General features: G+C 40.5%; 1 protein-coding gene across 1 annotated transcript; it reads right to left on the bottom strand.

Moving 5' to 3' along the window:
• Positions 1–3820: 3820 nt before the first annotated feature.
• Positions 3821–21035, bottom strand: LOC122558648 (immunoglobulin lambda-1 light chain-like). Its single transcript, XM_043707445.2, has 6 exons — positions 20981–21035; positions 20483–20803; positions 18514–18825; positions 9757–9867; positions 7323–7362; positions 3821–3947 (listed from the first exon to the last, which is right to left on the bottom strand). The coding sequence occupies exons 1-6, from the start codon at positions 21033–21035 to the stop codon at positions 3821–3823; spliced, it is 966 nt and encodes a 321-aa protein (XP_043563380.2).
• Positions 21036–24567: the final 3532 nt, after the last annotated feature.

The following is a 24567-nucleotide window of genomic DNA, read 5'->3' as shown; positions in this document are numbered from 1 at the left end:
CTAATTCAATCACTTAGATGGATTTTTTTAAGCCCAACCCATCTGGAGCCACATGTAGCAGACTAGGTTGGAACATTTGACACAGAACAATTATTACAAGAATAAATTATGCTTTTATGACCATCCTTACTGAGATTAACTTTCAGTTGTAGATCTTACCAATTAAAATTAGGTTCCATAAGTTGCCGATGATAGGATATGAATCCATGCTCACTCAATTGAATTTGGTTTTCTTGATTAAAAGCGACATAACCATTATCTCCCCATATATTTTACTTTTTTGATGATAGGACAGATGCATGAAACAATTACACTGTTTTTCTTTACAAAGGTGTTACGTAACCTCTGAGAGTTCCCCCTCTGACAATCACTTTATCATTTTCTGCTCTTGTTTAAATTTTTAAACATTTGCAGTGTTCTGCATCTCAATTGATATATTTTAAAATTTATGGTCGGATAGGAGATAAATTTGTCTCATGATTTCACAATAAAGACATCAGGTCAGGATCTGCAGTCTGCATTGGAAGAGGGATTGCTGTCCTGTCTAAACACAAGTTTTTCTCTTGTTCTTCTGAAGACGAAATGAACCCGATTATTTTCTTTGACAATATATATGTTTTATCTATTAGTTATCTGATCTCAAGTTGATTTTCTATTTATACAACCAACTGGATATAAATGCATTTTGTATACATTTTTACTTCTAAAATGTATAAATCTCAACATACAATATTCATAATGTGAACAACTAGCTGGAGTAACCTAATTTTTATTTATTTAAAAATAAAATACTATAGTTTGATTTAAGAATAATGCAAACATTTTAATGATTAAAAATGGGTTATTCATTTACTCAATCATATTATAACTTGTCTGGACAATAATAATTGAAAGACAGCCCAGAACTATAATGTTGATTGTTGATAAGTAGATAACAAGAACCTAAAGCAAAATCGTGTTCAGCAAAATAAAAATTAGCTAGCTTAAGTTGCATCTCCTTTATTCTTTAACTTCTCTCTATGATTGGTTGAACCATTTCCAATGCACATGACAGTTTTGAGTTCATAGCCCCTCCGGAAGTAATATTCCAGCCAATCAGTAAACAAGAAATCTAAATATGGATAATTCAAGGGAAGTATTTATTGCTCACTTAGTTGTATTTTGGCCTATGATAATGCTTACTTGATTCACTTTTAAATTCCACATTCAATTTTCAAAAGAAATAATAACAATGGCAGTTACAATGAAGGTATAATCTGATATTGAATCCTGGAGGTAAAGGGAGAAGACATATTCAAAGCAATGAAGAAAAACTTAATTGCAATCTGAGACTATTTCCTGAATTTACCTTACATTCTACAGGTCTGTAAAGTACACTACATTGTGATTTTAAATGAATTACATTCCCAAGCTATTAGTGGGTGACTGTATTCAAGGGATTTATCAAAGGATGTGGTGGAGCGAAACTAATTAACAGACGTGGAGATCATGTGTGAACATGTTGTTTCAGTGTATTATGGGAGGGCAGATGGGAAAGTGAAGTTGAGACTATAACCAAACCAGTATGATCTTCTCAAAGAGTGGATCAGTCTCAAACACCAAAGGTCTATTCCTACATTCTGTGTGCTTCTGGTCCTAGCATACTGCTTTGTCTCCAAAGAAGCTTATTTTACATCCATCCCCTGCATCCCTCTTACCTCAGTAAGTCATCAGCTTCAAGTTTCCATGACCACTCAAAAGCTTGGCTTTGTAATTGATGTTGCCATCTTGATAGAATACTGTGGGTTATGGAAGGTCAACATCTTCCCTCATTTAAAGTAGGCATTAATTCTCAGGTTTCCTGAATTCACAGAAAACTATCTGGCCAGACCTTTACCTGTAGTATTTGGAACCCTATGGTGTCATTATGATCTGCTTCAATTATTTTTGTTGGAGCCATCTTGTGTGTAGGACTAAGGAAAACCATAAGGCAATGTATGCTTGTGTGAGGAACAAGAGGTTGACCAGAGGGTAGAGCCAATCATGGATAGTAGAGGAAGCTTGCATAGGCATCAGAGGAGGTAGGGGAGGTCCTTGATTAATACTTTGCATCAGTATTCACTTCTGAGAGGGATCTTGATATTTCTGAGGACAGCGTGAAACGGACTGATACGCGAGAACAGGTTGATATTAGGAAGGAGAATGTGCTGTAAATTTTGAAAAAACATAATGATAGATAAAGCCCCTTGGCCTTACTGGATATAACCTTGGTTACTACAGGAGGTGAGGGAAGAGATTGCTGCATACTTCGTGATGATCTTTGCTTCCTCACTGTCCACTGAAGTAGTGCCATATGATTGAGGGTGGCAAATGTTATTCCCTTGTTGAAGAAAGGGAATACGGATTATCCAATGAATTACAGACCAGTCAGTCTTATGTCTTTGGTGGGCAAAATATTGGAGAGGATTCCGTGACACAGGATTTAAGATTACTTGGAAAACCATAGTTTGATTTGAAATAATCAGCATAGCTGTGTGAGGGGCAGGTTATGCCTCCGAAATAAATGAATTCTTTGAAGATGTGACAAAACACATTGTTGAAGATCGAGTAGTGGATGTGGTATACATAGACTTGAGCAAGGAATTTGATAACGATCCCCATGGCAGGCTCATTCAGCAATAAGGAGACATGGGATACAGGGAAATCTGGCTGCCTGGATACAGAATTGGCTGGCCCATAGAAGACGAAGAGTGGTGGGAGATGGAAACTTTTCAGCCTGGAGCTTGGTGACCACTGGTGATCCACAGGGATCGGCTCTGGAACCTCTGTGCTTTGCGATTTTTATAAATTACTTGGATGAGGAAGTGAAAGGGTGGATTAGTAAGTTTGTCGATGACACAAAGGTTTGTGGAGTTGAGGATGGTGTGGAGGGCTGTCGTAGGTTGCAACAAGACATTGACAGGATGCAGAACTCGGCTGCTAAATGGCAGATGGAGTTCAACCTGGAAAAGTTAAGAAGGAAGAGATGTGACTGGATAGAGGTGCTCAAGATGTTGACAGGCATAGGTAGAAAGGATAGTCAGAGACCTCTTCCCATGGCAGAAGTGTCTATCATGATGAGGCATAATGTTAAGGTAATTGGAGGGAAGTTTAGAGGAGATGTCAGAGGTAGGTTCTAACACAGAGAGATGGGTGGGTGCGTGGAATGCACTGTCAGCAGTGGTAGTAGAGTCAGATACATTAGGGACATTTAAGTGACTCTTGGAAAGGCACATGGAAGGTAATATAATGAAGAGCATTCAGTTTCGTCTGATCTTTGAGTTGGATAAAAGGCCAGCACATCATCGGGGGCTGAAGGACTTGTACTGTGTTGTACTGTTCTATGTTCCATGTTCTGTGAGCCGTGTTCTGTATTCCATGTTCTGTGTTCTTTTTTCTAATGGACATTTTGTTCAAGACATACAACAATCAAAAATGCCTTGGCATTAACAGACTTTTCATTGCATTTATCACAAAGCTTGTCTTTGTTTTTCCAAGTGAACCTGAGCATACTCTGTATCCTTTTCCTTATAATTTGTTTTCTCTGTTTTCCTGGGGGCTGAGAAGTCTAAAGCAGCATAGGTCATTTTATGATCCTGAGGTCTTGTCCTGGTCTGTGAAAACAATTTTGAGAATATCATTGGTTCATTTTTTAGTCACTTGGATTCAGGTGTTAGGTTAAACAATAAAAATAGACAGTGTCGCAATGAATTAGTGCAAGTGCAACAGATTTTTAAAAAGTAGAATTGTAGGCATTTCATACACTGAGCTCTAATAGATTCTTAATTACTGCTATATGGTGTCATTGTGTTCTGAGTCTTTCCCCTACCTGGGCATATGCTACCATTTCTTGATGCCTTGGTCTTGGTGCCTTCTGCAAATTGTTCAGATTTAGTGCATCATAAGGTGTCATCGCATCAGTTGTTCCCGGTATGAGTTGAAAAAAAAAACAATGTAAGTTTATACCTACATCCATGTCTGTCTCTCTTTCTACCACTTTAAGTTTAAAATTGATTGGGTAACCAGGACGAGGAATTCTAATTATGGATACCAATAAAACAGATACAAAATCTACAAAATCGCCTGGAAGCATGTTTACTAAATGTCAGTATTAAACAAAACAGTAGTGTGCTATTTGGCCCTTGCAGTCAGTTCTGGTCTTGATTAATCCTCAGTGATTTTCCAAATGATAGGTTTATTTACTTAAATGCTCTAAACCTTAGATACATTTCTTGAGTCAAGTTAATGAGTGAACATTCAAAGTTCTATGTGGCACAAAATCTGTATCATTATTAAATTTTGAACAAAGAAATGTCTCTTCTTCCCATGAATCAAACCCATCCAAGGGAAAAAAAAACTCCTTTCATCAAGTCTGTCTAATTCCTTGCAAACCAAATGCTTTTCAACTCAATTACGTTTTATTCATCAAATCGCTAAGAAATGTTGGCCCACTCTGCGCAATCTTCCATTATAAAACTATCCATTTCTTCCAGGAACCAGACTAGTTTACATGAGTTGCATTCTACCAGTGTTAAGCATGTCCTCAGTTAGGCAGGGCAGTAAAACCTCAATTTTACCAAAAACATGGTCTTATCAATGCCATACAGAATTGTTAGTTGTGCGAAGCTGTCTTTGATGATTTTTTTACAAGACCCGTTATGTGCAAGGTAATATTCTATTCTCCCCTGTGATTGATTGCTGAAAATACATGAGAACTTCCTGTAACTGAGCTGTGATGACAAGAACATTATTTGAGCTGGAAATGTTCTCCTTTTGGTCGTGAACATACTAATAAAGAGTTTGTTCAGAACAGGATGTTTGCTATTGCTGTTTATGAAAGGAAACTGCTGTAATGTGCTTAGTCTGTCTATGGCACTGTGGGAATCATAAACTGATGTATTGGAAAACTGCGACTTCATGCCAACAAATTTCTATGAGTTGATTTCATGAGATGGGAAATGATGGAAAAATAAGCCTCAACTTTAGAGGAAGCTTCTTCATACCTTCTTAACATCGTAGTTAAAGGAAGGAATCAGTGAATTCAATCCATAGGAGTTGGAGGCTGAAATTTTCCATTTTTTCTAAATTCCGAAATGTCTCACATGATCTGAACTGAAAAGAAATGAAAGCAAGAACAATCTTCTATCAGATGTCTCCTGCTGTTCTTGACATCATGAACCATTTTTTTTTTAGTCTGGCACAGGGTTGTGGTGTAAAATTATGTCCCAATACATGTGTGAATCATAATGTAACACATGTATTGGGCCAAGCAGTGGAATGTGGTGAAACGGTTAAAAATTATGTCCCAATACATGTGTGAATCTAACCGGAATGGAGGTGTTGCTTAGTCCCGTGTGAATCTTATTACACACCTCCCCGTGTGAATCTTCTTATCTGTATGTAACCAGAATGGAATGTGTTTTTTAGCCTTGCTCTGCTGTTCACATGAATGTTTATATCTGGAAAAGAGTATATCAGCTGGAAAAGTCTCCAGTTCGGTGAGTCTGCTCCGGGGTTACGTTTAACCGCCGAGCGTGGGTTGTTGGCAACCGCTCTACGAGAACTGACGGCTCCCAGTTCCGGTAACATGTAGAGTGAGTATAAGCCAGACCCGTTTGAGATGAGACCTGGTTGTGGCGACGCTGCGGGGAATAAAATGCTCATATTCTAGCAGACTCGCCTCTTGGTCGTTTGTTCTGTGTCAGACTACTCTCCTACGAACCTGACCTTGAGAATTTTTTAAAACATTTGGCGCTGCGAGCAGGGTCAATCGCAATTGAGGAGAGATTTTGATACAGAACAATGTTTTGGAAAAAGACTAAGAAACCAGAAGAACAAACTGTGGAGGTCCCGACCGTCCCGGGATGGCATGGATGTGGGCATGTACGTGGCAGTTTGTTTGAGAAATGGTGGGGGGCGACCGGAGGAACCCCAGGGTCGCTGCTGTCCACCCTTGAGAGGATCCCAGTCCTGCCGAAGAACCCCTTGCCTGGGGTACAGCGGAGGATGTGGGCATGTCCAAAAAGCTGAAGCGGTGTTAACAGAATTGAATGGGATTGAACTGAACTGAACTGAGTGGAACTGAAGTGAATCAAATTGAACGGAACAAAATGGAACTGAGCTAAATTGAATTGAAATGGACGGAACTGAATTGAACACAATTGAATTGAACTGAACAGACCTGAACTGAGCTGAATTGAACTACACTGAATTGACTGAACTGAAATTAACTGAAACGAATTGAACTGAATTAAGCATAATGTAACACATGTATTGGGCCAAGCAGTGGAATGTGGTGTAAAATTATGTCCCAATACATGTGTGAATCATAATGTAACACATGTATTGGGCCAAGCAGTGGAATGTGGTGAAACGGTTAAAAATTATGTCCCAATACATGTGTGAATCTAACCGGAATGGAGGTGTTGCTTAGTCCCGTGTGAATCTTATTACACACCTCCCCGTGTGAATCTTCTTATCTGTATGTAACCAGAATGGAATGTGTTTTTTAGCCTTGCTCTGCTGTTCACATGAATGTTTATATCTGGAAAAGAGTATATCAGCTGGAAAAGTCTCCAGTTCGGTGAGTCTGCTCCGGGGTTACGTTTAACCGCCGAGCGTGGGTTGTTGGCAACCGCTCTACGAGAACTGACGGCTCCCAGTTCCAGTAACATGTAGAGTGAGTATAAGCCAGACCCGTTTGAGATGAGACCTGGTTGTGGCGACGCTGCGGGGAATAAAATGCTCATATTCTTGCAGACTCGCCTCTTGGTCGTTTGTTCTGTGTCAGACTACTCTCCTACGAACCTGACCTTGAGAATTTTTTAAAACAAGGGTGCATCAAAAAATAACAAAACTGCCATCGTCAAAATGCAACATTCAGAAAAACGTTCTATTAATTCTGCATCTGGAGACATCACTGATAATGGTAACTATCATTGTCAATTCCTGCTTGACTGGTAAAGTTGGGCTTGTAAGTAAGTGTCAGGTGGAGGATAAAAGTCAATGTCTGTGTTTTGGACAATGCTACATACAAACTAAGCATATCACAGTGATTTCTTTTCCTAAGAGCCAAAGCAAACATTCTGTTCTATACAAACTCTTAATTAGTATGTTCACAATCACAATATTACAGCTACAGTAGACACCATCTGACCTACTGATGTTTTTGTTTTAATCCTATGTCACTGAGTACAACCTGTGTTATTTTGCATAAATAATTAAAGCAGCAAAATAAAACATAGCTATTGCACTAAATGCGAATTAGTTATATACAGTTATATTTTGTGTAAAAAAAACTTGCCTTGTGTTCATCATTACTCGATTTGTCATCATTGGTTTTCACTAATCGGGTAAGAAATAAAGTTTAAAATGAATAACAATCCGGGAAATGCGTTTCTGCAAAGCTTAATGCAAATCATAACACAATCCCCATACCACAATTTTAATAAAGGTATTGGCCCACATTTTCCAGTGCCAGATAATTGACATTTCATCATGGATGGGAGCTGAGCAGGAAGACAATAGTCGACTGCTCAATATAGTAGACTCCAAAATAATAGCCAGAAATTGGGCAATTTCTCTACACTTAGAACCCTCTGAAAGCATCCACGTAAATAGAATTTGGAGGTCTCTGATTAAATTAAATGCAGACACTCAAATCAAACCTTATACTATTGAAGATGTCGTTCAACTCCTGAATAACAATACGTCTGACAGGCAACATTTGCTCAGAAATCCTGACCAGAAATCACCTTCCTCTGCCTGGTACCTTACACCATGCTGGCCTGTGGAAATGACAAAACCCTGATGTTTTCTGGACCAGCTCGTCCTTCACTGCCTTGCATTTCTTGGTTCCAGCAAATGCCCTTTCCCCACAATGGGCCTGATGGGACTCTCCCGCACGATGTTGCCCGTTCTTACCATCTCTGAAGCTGATCTGCCCCCACAGCCATAAAACAGAGCTTCCCCTTTCCCCCAGTTTAAATCTCATGCACTCCTCTCCCCCAAAGCTAGATTCATCACCCATTTTTTCCCTACTGCAGACACAGCTCCACTTCTCCCTCTCTGGACAGAGTCATTGAGTCACACAGCATTGAAACGGACCCTTCAGCCCAACCAGTCCATGTGAAACAAGTTTCCCAAACTAAACTAATCCCACAGCCTGCATTTGGCCCAAATCCCTGTGAAACTTTCCTATCCATTTGTCTATCCAAATATCTTTTAAATGATGTAACTGTACTTGCATCTATAACTTCATCCAGCAGATCATTCCACGCACAAACCACCCTCTGTGTGAAAAAGATGTCCCTCAGGTCCCTGTTAAATCTTTCTCCTCCCAGCTTGAGCTTCCCCACCCCAGGGAAAGGACTTTTTCTGTTCACCTCAGCTGCACATCTCATGATTTTATAAACCTTGATAAGGTCACTCCTCAACCTCGTAAGCTCCAGAAATAAAATCTGCCTGTGACCCATTTGGTTCAGGATCATCTTCCCCAGCAAAAGAAACAGCAGTCTACTTTCCTCACTCAGACTTGGTGGCAACACCATTACCTGCCCTGAAGAAGCTCTTTCCTTTCCTCACTTCAAACCCAGCCTGACTCCTCCTTCCTGGGACATGTTGCCCTTCCTTTCCTGGGACATGATATCCCTCTTGCCGAATTTCCAGTATGGTCTGTCTCTGCCCCTCCTAGAATCAATCCATGCCCTTCCCACGGGAGACCTGACTCCCTTAGGACAAGATAATCACTCCCTCTTGCGGTCTGCCAGACACAAGTTTTCAACTATTCTGATGCACTTTATGCACTGTATCACTTAACTGGCTGAGGAGCTATCTTGGCACTCTTTTATTATAGTTATCCATGTGCCATCCCACTGTTCTTTTCACCTAGAACCCTACTTCCTGTCAACGTATTCCCTTCCCATTTGGCATTCTACCCACCTGGCACGCTAACCCATAGCAGGATACCCAGCACCCAATTGGCCTCCTGAACATTTGGCATAATTCCCAACTGCCATCCTAATTCATATCAGCTTGCCACTTCATCTCACTTGGCATCCTATTTATCTGACCCTCATCCAGATGGCAGCATCTCTCCGCAGCACCCTAACCTCATACTTGCATTTGGTACCTACCACTTGACAGCTGGTGTGAAAGTGGCTGTCTGTTCTGGACAGCTAAACTTCAGCTAGGGGCAAGTGACTGCTGTGAAAAGGAGACTTAGTTTGCTTTTCCCTGACTGCTCTGTGTTACAAGAGAATTATTAGAATGGAAGCAGAACTCTGTGTTTCTGATGGATGCTTGATCAGAAGCTACTTTCAGAAATATGGAGCTCTTTATCGCTGTCATTGAAGGGTCAGGATGCCAATCTGTGTAAGATTGCCATTCGTCAGAAAAATGCGGCCCTATATTTGATTACGATACATATTTTGATATTCAGAAATGGAAAGTTCAACAATGAATGCATGCTGGGAAACCTGAAGATTGATTCCCCAAAAGCAGTAATCCCAGACAATGAAATAATCTTCATTTTGCAATAAAGCACCTTTGGCATGCTCATATCTCTGGGAGGTTGGATAAAATTTGAATATTGTACCCCATTGCCCTGGCCATGTCAGATAAGCTAAGTATTGTGTAACCTATTCAGTTGCACAGAGAAAATCTTAAGATATAGTGCAAAGTTAAAATTGACATTCTATTTGGACATTGTTTATTTGAAAAGATTAAATAACTTCCTACCCATATTTTTGTTTGCTGTGTATCGCTTCACCATGATGAGGCTGAGCACCAATAATATCAATCCAGCTGATACAGTTGCAGAAATCATCAAATACTTTGTGGACACACAGTCTAAAACAAATAAATCACAAACATCAATTAACATTGCTTACTGTTCATATCAGTTAACACTTGAGTGGAAAGTTAGGGTACATTAAATCATTTTAGTCATGTCTTAATGGAATGCATATTCAACTACAGAACTGAACTTAAGTTTTCCACTTCCCTTTGGATTTTCAGACTGAGATAACAATCTTTACATTATTTGTCTGAAACCTCCATTTTCTGAAGTGAACTTGCAGATAATATAAATCATGGTGAGTGTTTTCTCAGTCTCCTGGAGCTCATTAGAGTGGAGTGGAACATGGTTTTACTGTGGAAAGGCTACTGGACTGTGTTGAGGAACCCAATGCCAGGACAAATGCCTGTGAGAACCATCTGTTAGTGAGACATTCCCTGCCAAACACCAGAGTTAAGACCAAATCTCTAACATATCTCATTCAGATCCTGATGGGTGTTCACTTGGAAAACTAATTCAAAACCCCCTCCAATGATTCACTGGCCCTCGCTTGCCAAACATTGGTGCACTGTCACTCCAGATAGTGCATAATTTCTCTTTATGTGATGGATATATTACTCTCAAAAGTCAAGACTACTGTTTGTGGTACATCGTGGTCAGAACAACAATAATGTATTGATGTGAGAAAAAGCATTGGACATCCTGTCGGTAAAATTTCTTCCTCCTCAACAAAAATCAATGGCTAACTCAGGCAAATATCAACCATTCAAAAAAGGACATTTCTGAAATCCTGTAAACCTACCGTATTAACAGTAGCCACAAGGTGCTAACTGAGGAAGAATGGACCGAGCTCTGAGAGGCACATCTCCGGCTTCATTATAAACATCAACAGTAACAAGCTACTTGATCCTTATGATGATACAACATTTTTCAAAATTCTCATAAAATCTTTTGACTCCGCAGCATATGAAATGGTTATTAGCGTTGTGGTCATGAGACCATGAAGTAGAAAATGATGATCAACTTAACTTATGTTTGACAGAAAGGAAAATGAAACAACTAATGCAGATTAAAGGAAAAAAAAGCAATCAAACTTGCTGAATGAACCCTGCATTATTTTAGCCCATGGAATTCATTTACAGCAGAGACCTCCACACCAGAGAAAGCATCCTGAGACACAGCAAAAGGTGCTTAGCATAGGCTTGGGCAACAAAGCAAAAGTCATCTTTTCACAGGGATGACCTCTATCAGAGAAAGTAGCTTCTGCAAGCAACCAGTGGAGAAATGTTTTGACAGAAAGTGAAGCTGAACAAAAGTTCATACTTCAAACACAGCTTTAGAATGCAGTGGGATTCCCTCGGCATTAGTGTGTCAAAGGACTGAGCAGGAGTAGCAGCAGAACAACATTTGAAGGTCATGATTGATAGGATCATTGGTGATTGTGACATTGTATACAAACTGGGAGACAGTAGAGAACAACAGAATGACATATAAAGACTGATATCTTCAGACAGGGCAATTTAATGCACATAGCTGTGTAATGTGCAGTTGTACTAAGTAAATCAGAGAGACAGTGTGATCTTAATCATATCATTTCGAGATGCATGCAGTGTCAATTGAAACTGAGGATGCAGTTTCATAAGATTCAGCGCATCTGGTGTAATAAGATGCTGTCAGATGCTCATGGAATTCTTTAACTTGCGTGAGAGTAACATTGAGTACAAAATTATGGAAGTCATGCTAAACATTTGCAAATTACAGGTTAGTTCTCTGATGCAAAATTATGTACAATTCAGGACTCAAGGTTCTACTTGTAGTGTAGAGTGGATGGTTCAAAATGATGAGTGGTTTGAGATCATTTAAGGAATTTGAGAACAGAAAAGTTTCTCATGCGACCAAAGAAGTTTGTTGAGATTGGCAAAAGGATATGGAATCATGAAGTTTGATCGACTGAGTAAAGTGGAATAACTTTCATGAGGGAATGAATAAACAACCTGCAATTATAACATTCAACTAGTCACAAAGATGCACAAATTAAGTGAGGATAGCTATTTTCTGAAGGAGGTCAGGAAGATTCAGAAAACTCTCACAATAAAAGTTTTTGAGAGTGATTTACACAGAAATACGGAGCAGAGCAGTGGAATCTGTGTTTTCGGTGGACTAATTTGTTGAGGTGCAAATGGCACACAGTGGTATGGGAGTAAATCTGGCACCCCACTCAAATTACCATACTGATGTGATGGACCAAATATGCTTCAGGACTCTTGGATTCTATGGGTGAACTTGCTGTTTTTGTCAGCATCCATGCATTCGAGGTTTATGTAAAGGTTTGTAGCTTGGATGATGGTTGCAGTTGCTGTGGACATGTTCACCAAGCAGCAAACCGATTTCCCAGGCCGGTGAACATCCCCACAGCAACTACATCCATTCATTCAGTTTGGAGGGAGCTATGAGTTCTGATGCTGATTAAAACAATTACATTATAATGTAGAGGTGCTGGTGTTGGACTGGAGTGGGCAAAGCCAAAGGACACAACACCAGGATATAACCAAACAGGTTTGATCTCTATATAATTTATGAGCTGAGCAATGTTGTTTATCCCAATTGCAGTTCTGATGGCACTCTTAAAATGAATGCAATTGGCATTCATAATTCAAAAATTTCATCTCCCATGAAAGGGTTTGCACTACAGGGAGAGGCTGAATAGGCTGGCGCTGTCTTCCTTGGAGCATCATAGGTTGAGGGGTGACCTTAAAGAGGGTGATAAAATCAGGAGGGGCATGGATAAGGTAAATAGACAAGGTCATTTTCCTGTGATAGAAGAGTCCAAAACTAGAGGGCATGAGTTTAATGTGAGAGGGAAAAGCTTTAAAAGGGACCTAAGGGGAAACGTTTTCTCGCAATGGGTGGTGCCTGCATGGAGTGAACTGCCAGAGGAAGTGTTTGAGGTTGGTACAATTACAACATTTAAATGGGCATATGAATAGAAATGGTTGAGAGGGATATGGGACAAATGCTGGCAAATGGGATTAGATTAATTGAGGATATCTGCTCAGCATGGCTGAGTTGGACCAAATGGTCAGTTTCCGTGTTGTACATCTCTATGAATCTATGACTCTAAAATGCTAGTTGATCATTTTCTTATAACCATCTTTTACGTCACCCCTCAACTTCTGAAGCTCTAGGACCGACAGGCCCAGTCTATTTAGCCTCTCCCTGTATGGGACCCTTACATGGGATCAAATGTTTGAATGATGAATGCCAATTCCATTCATTTTAAGAGTGCCATCAGAACTGCAATTGTCTTCAATTGCATTTGTAGAACTAAGAATGACTGCATGGAAGATAAGTTTAATCACCGCAATTTATGATTCATCATAACCTCAATGTCCATGTTTCCAATGTGGACTGTTCCCTAAACAATATGCAAGAATCTTTTTAGATGTTTTATGAAAAACCTACTATCTCAGTGCATCCATTGTGGCCAAAACTGGAACCAGTACCTCTGCTCTAACTGACCCTAATTTAGCAATGTGTTTATAAATGTCAACTTTAAATCAGGTCCTCCTGGAATCACATTGATGACAAATCTTCACTTAATGACTTTGCAAATTACTGTGTCTTGAATAGCTGGAGTGAAATTGTGTGATTCATGGATGACAGAATGTTTTCTGATGATCAGCTAGTATGCAGTGCTGAACACAGGAGCTGATGTTAAACCATACAGGTAAGCATTTCAAATTGGCAGAAACTTATATTTGTAATTATAAATTGATTGTACATTTTGTCAAAACAGCTAGGAGAGGCAGGATATTCTAAATAGTTTTATTCTGAGGCAGATATGGTAGAACGTCAAGGTGCATATTCAGCTATCTTTGAAGGCGCCATTGTAAGAATCTAAGGTTTAACAAAATCCTCAAAGAACTTTAGATGCTGGAAATCAGGAACAATAACAGAAATTGTTAGAAAAACTCAGAAGGTCTGGCGTCATCTGTGGAGAAAAAGCAGAGTCAATGGTTCAGTTCCAGTGATGTTATATTTTTCAGATAAGATACAGTGTATCACTCTGCAGACAATTACACTGAACATGGAGTGCAGATGCATAGCTCCTTGAAAGTAGAGTCGCAGGTAGATAGGATAGTGAAAAAGGGGTTTGACATCCTTTCCTTTATTGATCAGAGTACTGAGTACAGACCATTTTGCAGCTGGACATGGGTTCGGCCACTTTTGTAATATTGAGTGCAATTCTGGTCTCCTTCCTATCGGAAAGATGTTGTGAAACTTGAAAGGGTTCAGGAAAGATTTACAAGGATGTTGCCAAAGTTGGTGGATTTGAGCTATAGGGAGAGGTTGAATAGGCTGGGGCTGTTTTCCCTGGAGCGTCGGAGGTTGAGGGGTGACCTAGTGGAGGTTCATAAAATCATGAGGAGGTGGTGGAGTCCAGAACTGGAGGGCATAGGTTTAGATGAGAGGGGAAAGATATAAAAGAGACCGCAGGGGCAACTTTTTCAAATGTGGTGGTCCGCGTATGGGATGAGCTGCCAGAGAAAGTGGTGGAGGGCAGTAAATTTGCAACATTTAAAAGGCATCATGATGGGTATATGAATAGAAAGGATTTGGAGAGATGTGGGGCAGTTGCTAGCAGATGGGACTAGAATGGGTTGGGATATCTAGTCGGCATGGACGGATTGGACCGAAGGGTCAGTTTCCATGCTGTACATCTCTATGACTCTATTTTGGACGAACGTTTTGCCATTATAGGTAATGCCAAAGTAACTGCCTCATAATTGCTTTTTTATCATTTCCTTTTAGAATACACTTTCCAATACATCTAGTAGTTGATGATTGTTGTCACATCATGCAGATCGATAAGTTTAAAAAAATGTCTGAGAACTATGGATGCTGGAAATTAGAAACAAAGCCAGACAAGGACAAGTTGGACCAAAGTGTCTGTTTCCGTGCTGTACATCTCTGTGTCTCTTTGACTCTATTAAATCCAGAGTTAAAGAAAACCATTGCATGTCTCTCATTCAAACTTTGTTGCAGTATTAGTCCCAAACATTATAAAAATTAATGTTTAGCATCATGTCAAGTCCATGGACATGTACTTGCATCAGTTATCACAGTGGAGACACCAGCAGCATACCTGAATTTCAAGAGATTCAAGAGGCAAAGGTGAGTGCAGTGGCTGTTACAAGCAAAAAGTGCTGGGGAAGCTGAATGATATGAAGGTAGATAAATCATCCATACCAGACGTACACCTCTGAGCTCTGAGGGAGATAGCGAAGGAGATCGTAAAGGCATTTGTGGTGATCTCTCAGGAATCATTGGACTCAAGGCAGGTTGCAGAGGACTGGAAAATAGTTTAAGTTACTCACCTGTTTAAGGGCAGCATGGTTTCTCAGTGGTTAGCATTAAGGCCTCACAGCGCCAGGCGTTCGGGTTTGATTCCAGCCTCGAGTGACTGTCTGTGTGGAGTTTGCACATTCTCTCATGCCACAAACTCTTAACATTCGCCTGTACCTGTGTTTTTATTTTTGCTGCTGCTTACCTATTATTTACTATCTATACTACTTAGCTATGTGATCTGACTTTACTGCTCGCAAGACAAAGCTTTTCACTGTGCCTCAGTAGATGTGACAATAAATTCAATCCAATTCAAGAGGAGGGAGAGTGGCATTGCTAATTAGAGAGTCCATCACAGCTGCAGAAAAGGAGATTGTTGTGGAGGGGTTGTCTACTGAGTCAGTATGGGTGGGAGTCAGTAACAGGGAAGGAACAGTCACTTTATTCGGTGTTTTCTATTGACTCCCCAATAGCAGTAGAGAGATGGAAGAACAGATTGGAAAGCAGCTCTCAGAAAGGTGAAGGTGTGACAGAATTGTTGTTATGCATGACTTCAACTTCCCAATATTGATTGAAACCTCTTTAGTGCAGATGGTCTGGATGGAGCTGATTTTGTCAGGTGTGTCCAGAAAGGATTCCTTTCTCAATACTTCGGTAAGATTAGATTGGTGCTGGAAAAGCACAACATGTCAGGCAGTGTCCGAGAAGCAGGAAAATCGTTGTTACGGGCAGAATCCCTTCACCATTCCTAATGAAGGGCTCCTGCCCGAAACGTCAATTTTCCTGCTCCTCGGATGCTGCCTGACCTGCTGTGCATTTCCAGCACTACTCTAATCTTGACTCTGATCTCCAGCATCTGCAGCCCTCACGTTCGCCTACTTGATTCGTAGGCAGGCTGACTGGGGGAAGCTACATTGGATTTGGTGCTAGGCAACGAGCCAGGACAGGTGTCCGATCTCTCGGTGGGAGAGCGTTTCGGTGACAGTGACCTCAACTGCCTCACCTTCACCACAGTCATGACCGGGACATGAACGGACAGTATGGAAAGGTATTTAATTGGGGGAGAGGAAAATTATAGCACTATTATACAGGAGCTGTGGAGGATAAATAGGGAACAATTGTTCTACAGGAAATGCACAACGGAAATATGGAGGCTGTTTAAGGACCACTTGTTGCGAGTGTTGGATAACTTTGCCTTATTGAGACAGGCAACGAATGGTAAAGTGAAGGAGCATTGGATGACAAGAGAAGAGGAGCTTCTTACCAAGAGGAAGAAGGAAACATACTTAAGGTTGAGGAAGTAAGGTTCTGTCACAGCTTTAGAGGATCACAGAAATGGACTGAGGAGAGCTAGGAGAGGGCACGAAAAAGCCTTAGCAGGAATGATTAATGAAAATCCAAATGCATTCTTCACTTAACATGAGGAATAAGAGAATGATCAGAGAGAGGGTAGGGACAGGTCATGCCTCACAAGCCTTATTGAGTTCTTTGAGGATGTGACGATGCAGGTTGCTGAAGAGCGAGCAGTGGATGTGGTGTATATGGATTTCAGTAAGACATTTGATAAGGTTCACCATTGTAGGCTCATTCAGAATATTAAGAGGTATGGGATACAGGGAAATGTGGCTGTCTGGATACAGAATTGGCTGGCCGAAAGAAAAGGCAAATGGTAGTGGATGGAAAGCATTCTGCCTGGAGGTTGGTGACCAGTGGTGTCCTGCAGAGATCTGGTCTTGGGCATCTGCTCTTTGTAGTTTTTATATCGGACTTGGATGGAGTGGAAGGGTGGGCTAGTAGGTTTGCCAATGACACAAAGGTCGGTGGTGTTGTAGATAGTGTTGAGGGCTTTTGCAGGCGACAACAAAACATTGACAGGATGCAGACCTGGGCTGAGAAGTAGCAGATGTATTTTAACCTGGATAAATGTGAAGTGATTCATTTTGGAAGGTCGAATTTGAATGCTAAATACAGGGTTAAAGACAGGATAGTTGGCAGAGTGGAGGAACAGCAGGATTTTGGTGTCCATGTACATAGATCCCTCAAAGTTGCCACCAACGTTGATAGGGTTTTTTAGAAAGGCACAAAGGATTGGGTTTAAGAGCCTCGAGATTTTTCAGCAGCTCGAAAAAACCATGTTTAGACCACACTTGGAATATTGTGTCCAGTTCTGGTCGCATCATTAAAGGAAGCATGTAGATGCTTCAGAGAGGGTGCAGAGGAGATTTACCAGGGTGCTGCCTGGATTGGAGGGCATAACTTATGAAGAGAGATTGAGTGAGCTTGAGCTTTTCACACTGGAGAGAAGGAAGAAAAGTGACTTGATTGAGATGTACAAGGCATTGAGAGGCATAGACAGAGGAGATAGCCAGAGACATTTCCCCAGTGCAGAAATGGCTGTCATGAAGGGTCTTCATTTTAAGGTGATTGGAAGAATGTACAGGGGAGATATCAGAGGTAGGTTCTTTCTGCAGAGAGTGGTGGATGATGGAATGCACTGTCAGCGATGCTAGTAGAGTCAGAGACATTAGGGACATTTAAGCGACTGCTGGACAAGCAGATGGATGGCAGTAAATTGAGGGGTGTGTAGGTTAGGTTGATCTTAGATTAAGATAAATGTTCAGTACAACATCGTGTGCCAAAGGGCCTGAATGCTGCCCTATACTGTTCTATGTTCTGTGTCCTAGCTATTGTTGCAAAAAAGTATATATTTATGATATTTTCAAGAAAGAGAAAATAAACGTAATCTTCTCCAGGTGAATTCTAATTTTCTGTGCAAATTCAAAGAATTTGCCTGGAAAATGTCAACAAAAATATTGAATATTTTCTTGAATAGAACACATTTATGATTATAAAGAGCACACTACATGGTTCTAGCAAGTAAAACGTACAAGGTTGGGACTTGTTTCCCTGGAGATTAGGAGGTTGAGAGGTGACGCAATACAAGTTTATAAAATAATGAGGGGTACAGATACGGTGAAGGGTCATTGTCTTTTCCCTAGGATGGGTAATTTCAAGACTAGGGACACATGTTTAAGGTGAGAGGAGAGACCTTCTAAAAAGGCATGAGGGGCAATGTTTTTACACAGAGTTCGGTTTGCATGTGGAATGAACTTCCTGAGGAAGTGATGGATATGGGGACAATTACATGGTTTAAAACACATTTAGGTAAGTACATATATGGGAAAGGTTTGCCAGGATTACGGACCAGGAGCAGGCGGGTGGAACAAGTTTAGTTTGGGATGAGGTTTGGCATGGACTGGTTGGACCTAAGGGTCTGTTTCCGTGCGGTATAATTCCATGTATCACAGATTTGATGTGCGTTATTAATGATATGGTTCCAGTAGAATTCTTACCCGGGCTGCCATTCGTTACGATGTGACTGACCGCAGCTGAACTTTGGAGGGTGCTGTGGGATACCATGCAGGTATAAACAGTTCCGGCTCGGATTGCCTGTGTTTCTTCCAACCAGCTGTATGCTTCGTGTAGTCTGTCGTCTGTTGCTCGAATGACTGTACTGATTCCTATTGTAGTTTTACTGCCATCTTTGTACCAAGTAAAACTGATATCCCTCGGGTAAAAGGGAGATGTGGAGCATAAAACAGCAAGAGTCACGGATGGATCATTTCCAGGCTGCTGAGAGAGAATATTCAGTGGAGTCGGTGGAACTAGGGAAGTGAACAGGAAGAAAAAATAAAGTTACCTTCACGTCAAACGAGGATTACAGCCCAATCTTTTGTTTCGGCCCATTGCTGGACAGTTACTGTCCAGTTGTGGGGGAGGTGCTCACTGTGGTGAGGGTTGGACAATGTGCGCTGTTGGTGCCGAGATGCGAACATAGTGCAGTATCAGCGGGAATATTAACTCATCCCCGGACAAAGCGTGGGCAAGAAAACGTGAACTTCTGTTATTACAGATCTCAGTTTTTCAGCTGGAAATAACTATCGATAGGCTCTGGAATTGGATTCATGATTTGCTATCGCCGGTGGTTCAACAAAGCAACGGTGAAAACGACAGTTATGTAGAGGGGACAGAGGGGAAAAATAACTGATTCATAACAGACACGCAAGTCAACGTAGTGACTTATTTATTGCAAAGCAAAAACATATGGAGTGTCCTGGGCGGTTGCTCCAGCAGTTCTTAGGTTTTAGCAATATCAGCTTTCAACATTTTAATATTTACCTGTTAAAATCACACCGGCATAAAATGAGCCCGGAGTGTGGTGATGGAAAAGCAGAGCAGGTCAGGCAGCATCCGAGGAGCACGAAAATCGACGTTTCAGGCAAAAGCCCTTCATCAAGAATGTTGCCTGACCTGCTGTGATTTTCCAGTCTCCTGCCCCTCGGATACTGTCGGTCCTGCTGTGGTTTTCCAGTCTCCTGCTCCTCGGATACTGCCTGGCCTGCTGTGCTTTTCCACTCTCCTGCTCCTCGGATGCTGCCTGACCTGCTGTGCTTTTCCAGAATCCACACTCTGGATTCTAGCCTCCAGCATATCCAATCCTCACTTTCACTTAAAAATAAGCCAGTCAAGAAACGTCATCAACAAAAATAAACAGAAATTGCTGGAGAAACTCAACAGGTCTGGCAGTGAAAAACCAGGGTTAAATCTTATGCACCAGGGAACCTTTTTCTCAACTGTCAACTTTGAGTGAAGAAGATGTTAAAAATAAATAATTAAATCTGTGTCGCTTGCAATGGGCTATTGCTCTTAACCAATATCATTGAAATGTCGGAGCAAATTACTTCAGATACTGGAATCTGTACTGAAAGCAACAAATGCTGGCGATCACAGCCAGTCAGGCAGCATCCATGGAGAGAAAGCAAGTTAACGTTTGGGATGACCCTTGATCAGAGCATGTATCTTTTCATCATATTGCAATAGTACATGAGATTCCTGTTTATGTCCCACGGCTGTATAATTCAGGTACAACTGCTGATACATCATTCTAAACTATTGAAATACTGAACATGAAGTACAGCAGTCAGCGATGCAACTTAAATGTGGGCATGTATCAGGAACTATGGAGATGTCTCCAAGGAGCACACGCACACCACCTGCCATTCGGACCTGCTTGGACACTATATCACTCAAAACATACAGCAACGTTGCTGACTCTCAACAATTCTCCCAATTGATCAAGAATTGACTCCGTTCAAGGATAATTAGGGTTGGACAAAAATGTTAACTTGCCATTGAAGACATATAACATCAAATACATTTTAATAAATCCTGTAATGTGAACTTTCGCAAGCACACCCGAGAAGTATTTCAATTGTGAAATATTACTTGTCTCTATTGCTTAAATTTTGCTTTCATACATACCCCACACTGTTAAATTGGACCCTTTTCCGTTTCCAATCAATTTGCCTTGTTGGACGATTGTGCAATAGTACATTCCTCTGTCCTGTACACTGACATTGATTATCTGAAGGAATCCACTGAATTTAGTCTGGAGGCCAATTACTTTTCGGTCATCTTGTTCTGCATTGAGAGAATGAGGATCACCTTGCTTCCACCAGGTTACGTTGACAGCTTGGCCGACTTGAAATAAAGGAATTGAGCAATGGAAGGACACATTTGCACCCACTGTTTTAGTCACGTTCCCTGGTATCTGGGTCACTTTATCCGAGGTTTCCCCAGAACCTACAGAAAAAGACATTTACAAACAGACTAGCAAGATTAAATGAAAGAGTTAAAAGAGTGGAGTTCATTAATTGACTTAACCTGTCCAAAAGTGAATTGTACACAATATATTAAATAAGATTAAATAACAGGTCGACTTTATGGAAAGGCAATGTACTGTAGAAAGAGAGAGAATACCTGGGAAAATTGTTGTCTGAATAAAGAGACAGAAAAGTGCAATACTCAGGAACATGTTGATCTATTTGCCGGAGAGACAGAGCGTGAACTGGCTGATAGTTTGCAAGAACTTGAAAGTGACATTGGATAGACAGTGTCAGAGTGCAGTGTAACATCCGGTTCATTGATCAGGAACATGACTCTTTCTTGTTCATTTTGCTAAAGTTCAGTGCAACAGTTAGCCATTTGCTGTGTACGGCTCGAGCTGATCATTCAAGCCAGTCTTTCCCTCTGTTGGGGATGTGTGGACTGTATGAGCAGCACAAACATCAGTGTGTTCTTTCAAATAATCGCATTTAATATTCCTAACTGAGCCAAGCTACGATGCATTTTAAGACCGTAAGTGAATTTCCAACCGCGAAACCCCACACCCCACACACCCACCCCACGATTGACAAACATCTATCTAGGTTGCATTTTTAAAAAGAACAAATATTCTGCTACCCCGCCCTTCGAGGAAGTGTGATGCGATGCAAAGATATTGATTTTTTGGTGTGAGAATAAGATGTTTTCCTCAACGATGTGTTACACTGAGGACTATGGCATTTATACAACTGCCATTAATTCTGCAATCTCCCTCGATTGCAAATATTCTGGTAACATGCACCTTGCCAAGACCCACTTTGGATTCTGCATGTTTCAGTCAATTTGACTTATTCTTCCGAAGCTTAAACTTATTCTCTCCAACCAATCCTTATAAATCAATGGTTTTCTTCGAAATATTATTCTGGTAAACATCTCTGGCCTGGTCTCAAAGCCTTTACATCTTTCCTTAAGTAACAAGAGCACTATTGTACACATGATGCCAGATATTACATCACTAATACCATGTGTACTAAATATAACCTACTTACTTTTCTGTTTTTCATTACTGATCTGGAGGGTCTCCGAACCGGAAATCATGGATGAACCAGGAGATCCACTACATACTGAAGTCCAGGTCCGAACAGTACAAGTCGGTCAGTTCTGGGCTATAGGGAAAATCCAGCTATGACCTTCAGAAAACTATTAGAGAAGTCAAGAGGCAATAAAAAAATAAGCCTGACTCCCAGACCAACCACCTGGGCATCTATCATTTGTGGCGATGGTTATACCAGCTTACAAAGGAAATTCAAATAGAATTATTGAGAATTCAGCACTTAGTAGCACCGCCCTTTCAGATAACCAGTACCGAAATAAAGGACGGAGTTAACTGGACAAAAAGAAATTAACATCAAAGTATATTTTGCTCCGTCTATATTCCACTGGTTCAGTTGTTCTTCGTGCAAACTCTTGCCTTCCTTGCGTTTGTGGCTAACTTCCAATGGTGAAAAGTACTAGAATATACAGTTTTGATTTCATGAATGATTATACATCTCTAAAATGAACAACTAAGCTTGTATGTCAGTAAGTACACAGCGATGCGCAGCGCTATCAAAATGGCCGTCTGTACTCCATTATTTCATGTAATAAAACAATTTCCATCCAAGAGGAACTCCATGATGCTCTATCAAGGACAATTTTAGAATATTAATTTTAAGTCAAACAGTGTGGCAGGGGCATCAGGACGGGGCTGTGCATTATATTTTTTATGTTTGCACCTCATATCTGAACATGCATCTCGCAAGTGCCGTTACATTTCGATAAAAAATAACTGCACAGGTTGGATCGCTGAGTTCCTGCTGTGACATACTGGAGGTGCGAAGTTTAATTCGTTTTGATCTTACATTAGATAGAGAAAATGGAACAACTCTGACTTGAATCGTAATGAGCCAGTATGTATTTAAGGCAATGATGCACTCAATGTTAAACCACAAAATGTTCCACCACTTTATCTCGGCTAGCCACGGTCAGTTATGTTAACAGCCAACCGCGCTGTTCAATCTCAAACATTTGATCTATGGAATAGATTGATAGCATCTTACGGTTTATGTGCAAATGTTTAAATTGCTTCACCTAATATTGCCTTCGGAATGGCAAAAAACGAAACCAAAGCAAGCTATTGCAATAACACCTACTTTAGAAAGAAAGATGTAAGAATATTTTTAAGACTGGCATGCATTTTCGAATGACGAGAGAGAAATAAATGCTATTTATTTAAATTTGTTGCAATTAAATTTGACAAGTGGACATCAGCGGATGCAATTTAATGACTGACGCGAATATATCCTAGACCTTGAAATTAAAAATAATCTTTATTTCCATTTGGGGATAAAAAAAAACATAGCAAACAATGAAGCATTTTATAAACCACAATCTACAGACGTCTGGCTGAACTGCCGAAGCTGATAATTGTCTCAGCTGCTCTGAGGCAGGAATCCAGATCAGACATGTCCGTTACAGGCGAACGTTTGAAATTGCATGTCCTGTCACCCGAGAATTGACATTGGCAATTGTGACTTCCAGCATTTATTGGGGCCTTCATTATCCGTAAGAGATCCGTAAGATATTGCCATAACTTTGAAAATAGCATGTTTGCTCACAGTAGGCACTCAGTCTTTATTTGACAAAACCGGATAATTTGCTGAAAATGATATTTCTTTCCTCATGCCAGCACTACAGAGTTAATTAAAATGTTCACTTGTATTTGCCAAGTGCCTAATCTGACCAGCCGTTCTTTCACACTCAATAGCTGTGTGGGTACTCCCGACGTTAGAAATACCACGGTTCTTTTGTCATCAACAACTAAATGCGACTAATAAAAACTGGAAAATCAGTAAAACACATTTCGAACACAGATTTTCGGAATATACTGAAGTCCATACATTTCAAGGCCTGAACAAAGAATTCCACAGTGAGGGAATAACATTTTCGCAGACAGTTCTCAAACCTGGTAGACCTTACTGTAAGTTCTTTTTTATTTTTTTTTTGTACACCATCGTGTTTTTGTTTTAAACTGAATATCCCCCAAAAAAAGATCTTGACAGGACGGCGGACTGATATTAGTCGACTTGTGCCTCGCGCTAGTGGTTATACTGAACTAGTTTAGCTCAGAACAAAGTGAATTACTCCAGTGAATTGCTACAGTGAAATAATGCAGGATATGAAGATCGATTAACACACATGCAGGACGACTGGCATTTTTTCTGATCAATTATGCGACTGCTAACAATTTTCCCACAACTATTCCTCAAAAGGGGGTTGTTCAATTTACAAAATGCAATGTAATTCTTTGCAAGAGATGATTAAAACAAATTCACCAGCTCCAGAATGTTGGCACATCATCATGACTGCATAACCATTCGCAGTTCATTAAGAAAAACGTGTTCACATTAGAGATAAGTCGATTTGAAATTCGAGAACAAGGGGATATTCACATGTAATATTCAGAGACACTGGGACATCACTGAAGTCGCGAGGTTCTTAAGATCTGGACGCATCACACTCGAGAAAGAAATTGTAATGGGTAAGAACAAAACGTCGATTAATTTAGGTAAGGAAAATGAACTAAAATGCAACTCTCCCATTAATTCAGTGTTCATTATCATCGCCCTTAAACAGAAACGCAGCGGAAATTAGCCTTAAACAGAGTAGAGCAAGAGCATTGTTTATTAATTAATAAACACTTT

Source organism: Chiloscyllium plagiosum, unplaced genomic scaffold, assembly GCF_037043375.1.
Source record: "Chiloscyllium plagiosum isolate Xiang-an unplaced genomic scaffold, Cpla_swu_hap1 HiC_scaffold_17, whole genome shotgun sequence".
Taxonomy (NCBI): Eukaryota; Metazoa; Chordata; class Chondrichthyes; order Orectolobiformes; family Hemiscylliidae; genus Chiloscyllium; species Chiloscyllium plagiosum.
This window is presented reverse-complemented; position numbering and strand designations above follow the sequence as displayed.

Excerpts from the sequence above, each read along its gene's own strand:
- LOC122558648 (XM_043707445.2), bottom strand. The coding sequence starts at position 21,035 with ATGTTCCTGAGTATTGCACTTTTCTGTCTCTTTATTCAGACAACAATT. Across the intron at positions 9,868-18,513 it reads CGTAACGAATGGCAGCCCGG|ACTGTGTGTCCACAAAGTAT; the intron begins GTAAGAATTCTA and ends TATTTGTTTTAG. Across the intron at positions 3,948-7,322 it reads TCGAGTAATGATGAACACAA|GGGAACAACTGATGCGATGA; the intron begins GGCAAGTTTTTT and ends TCAACTCATACC.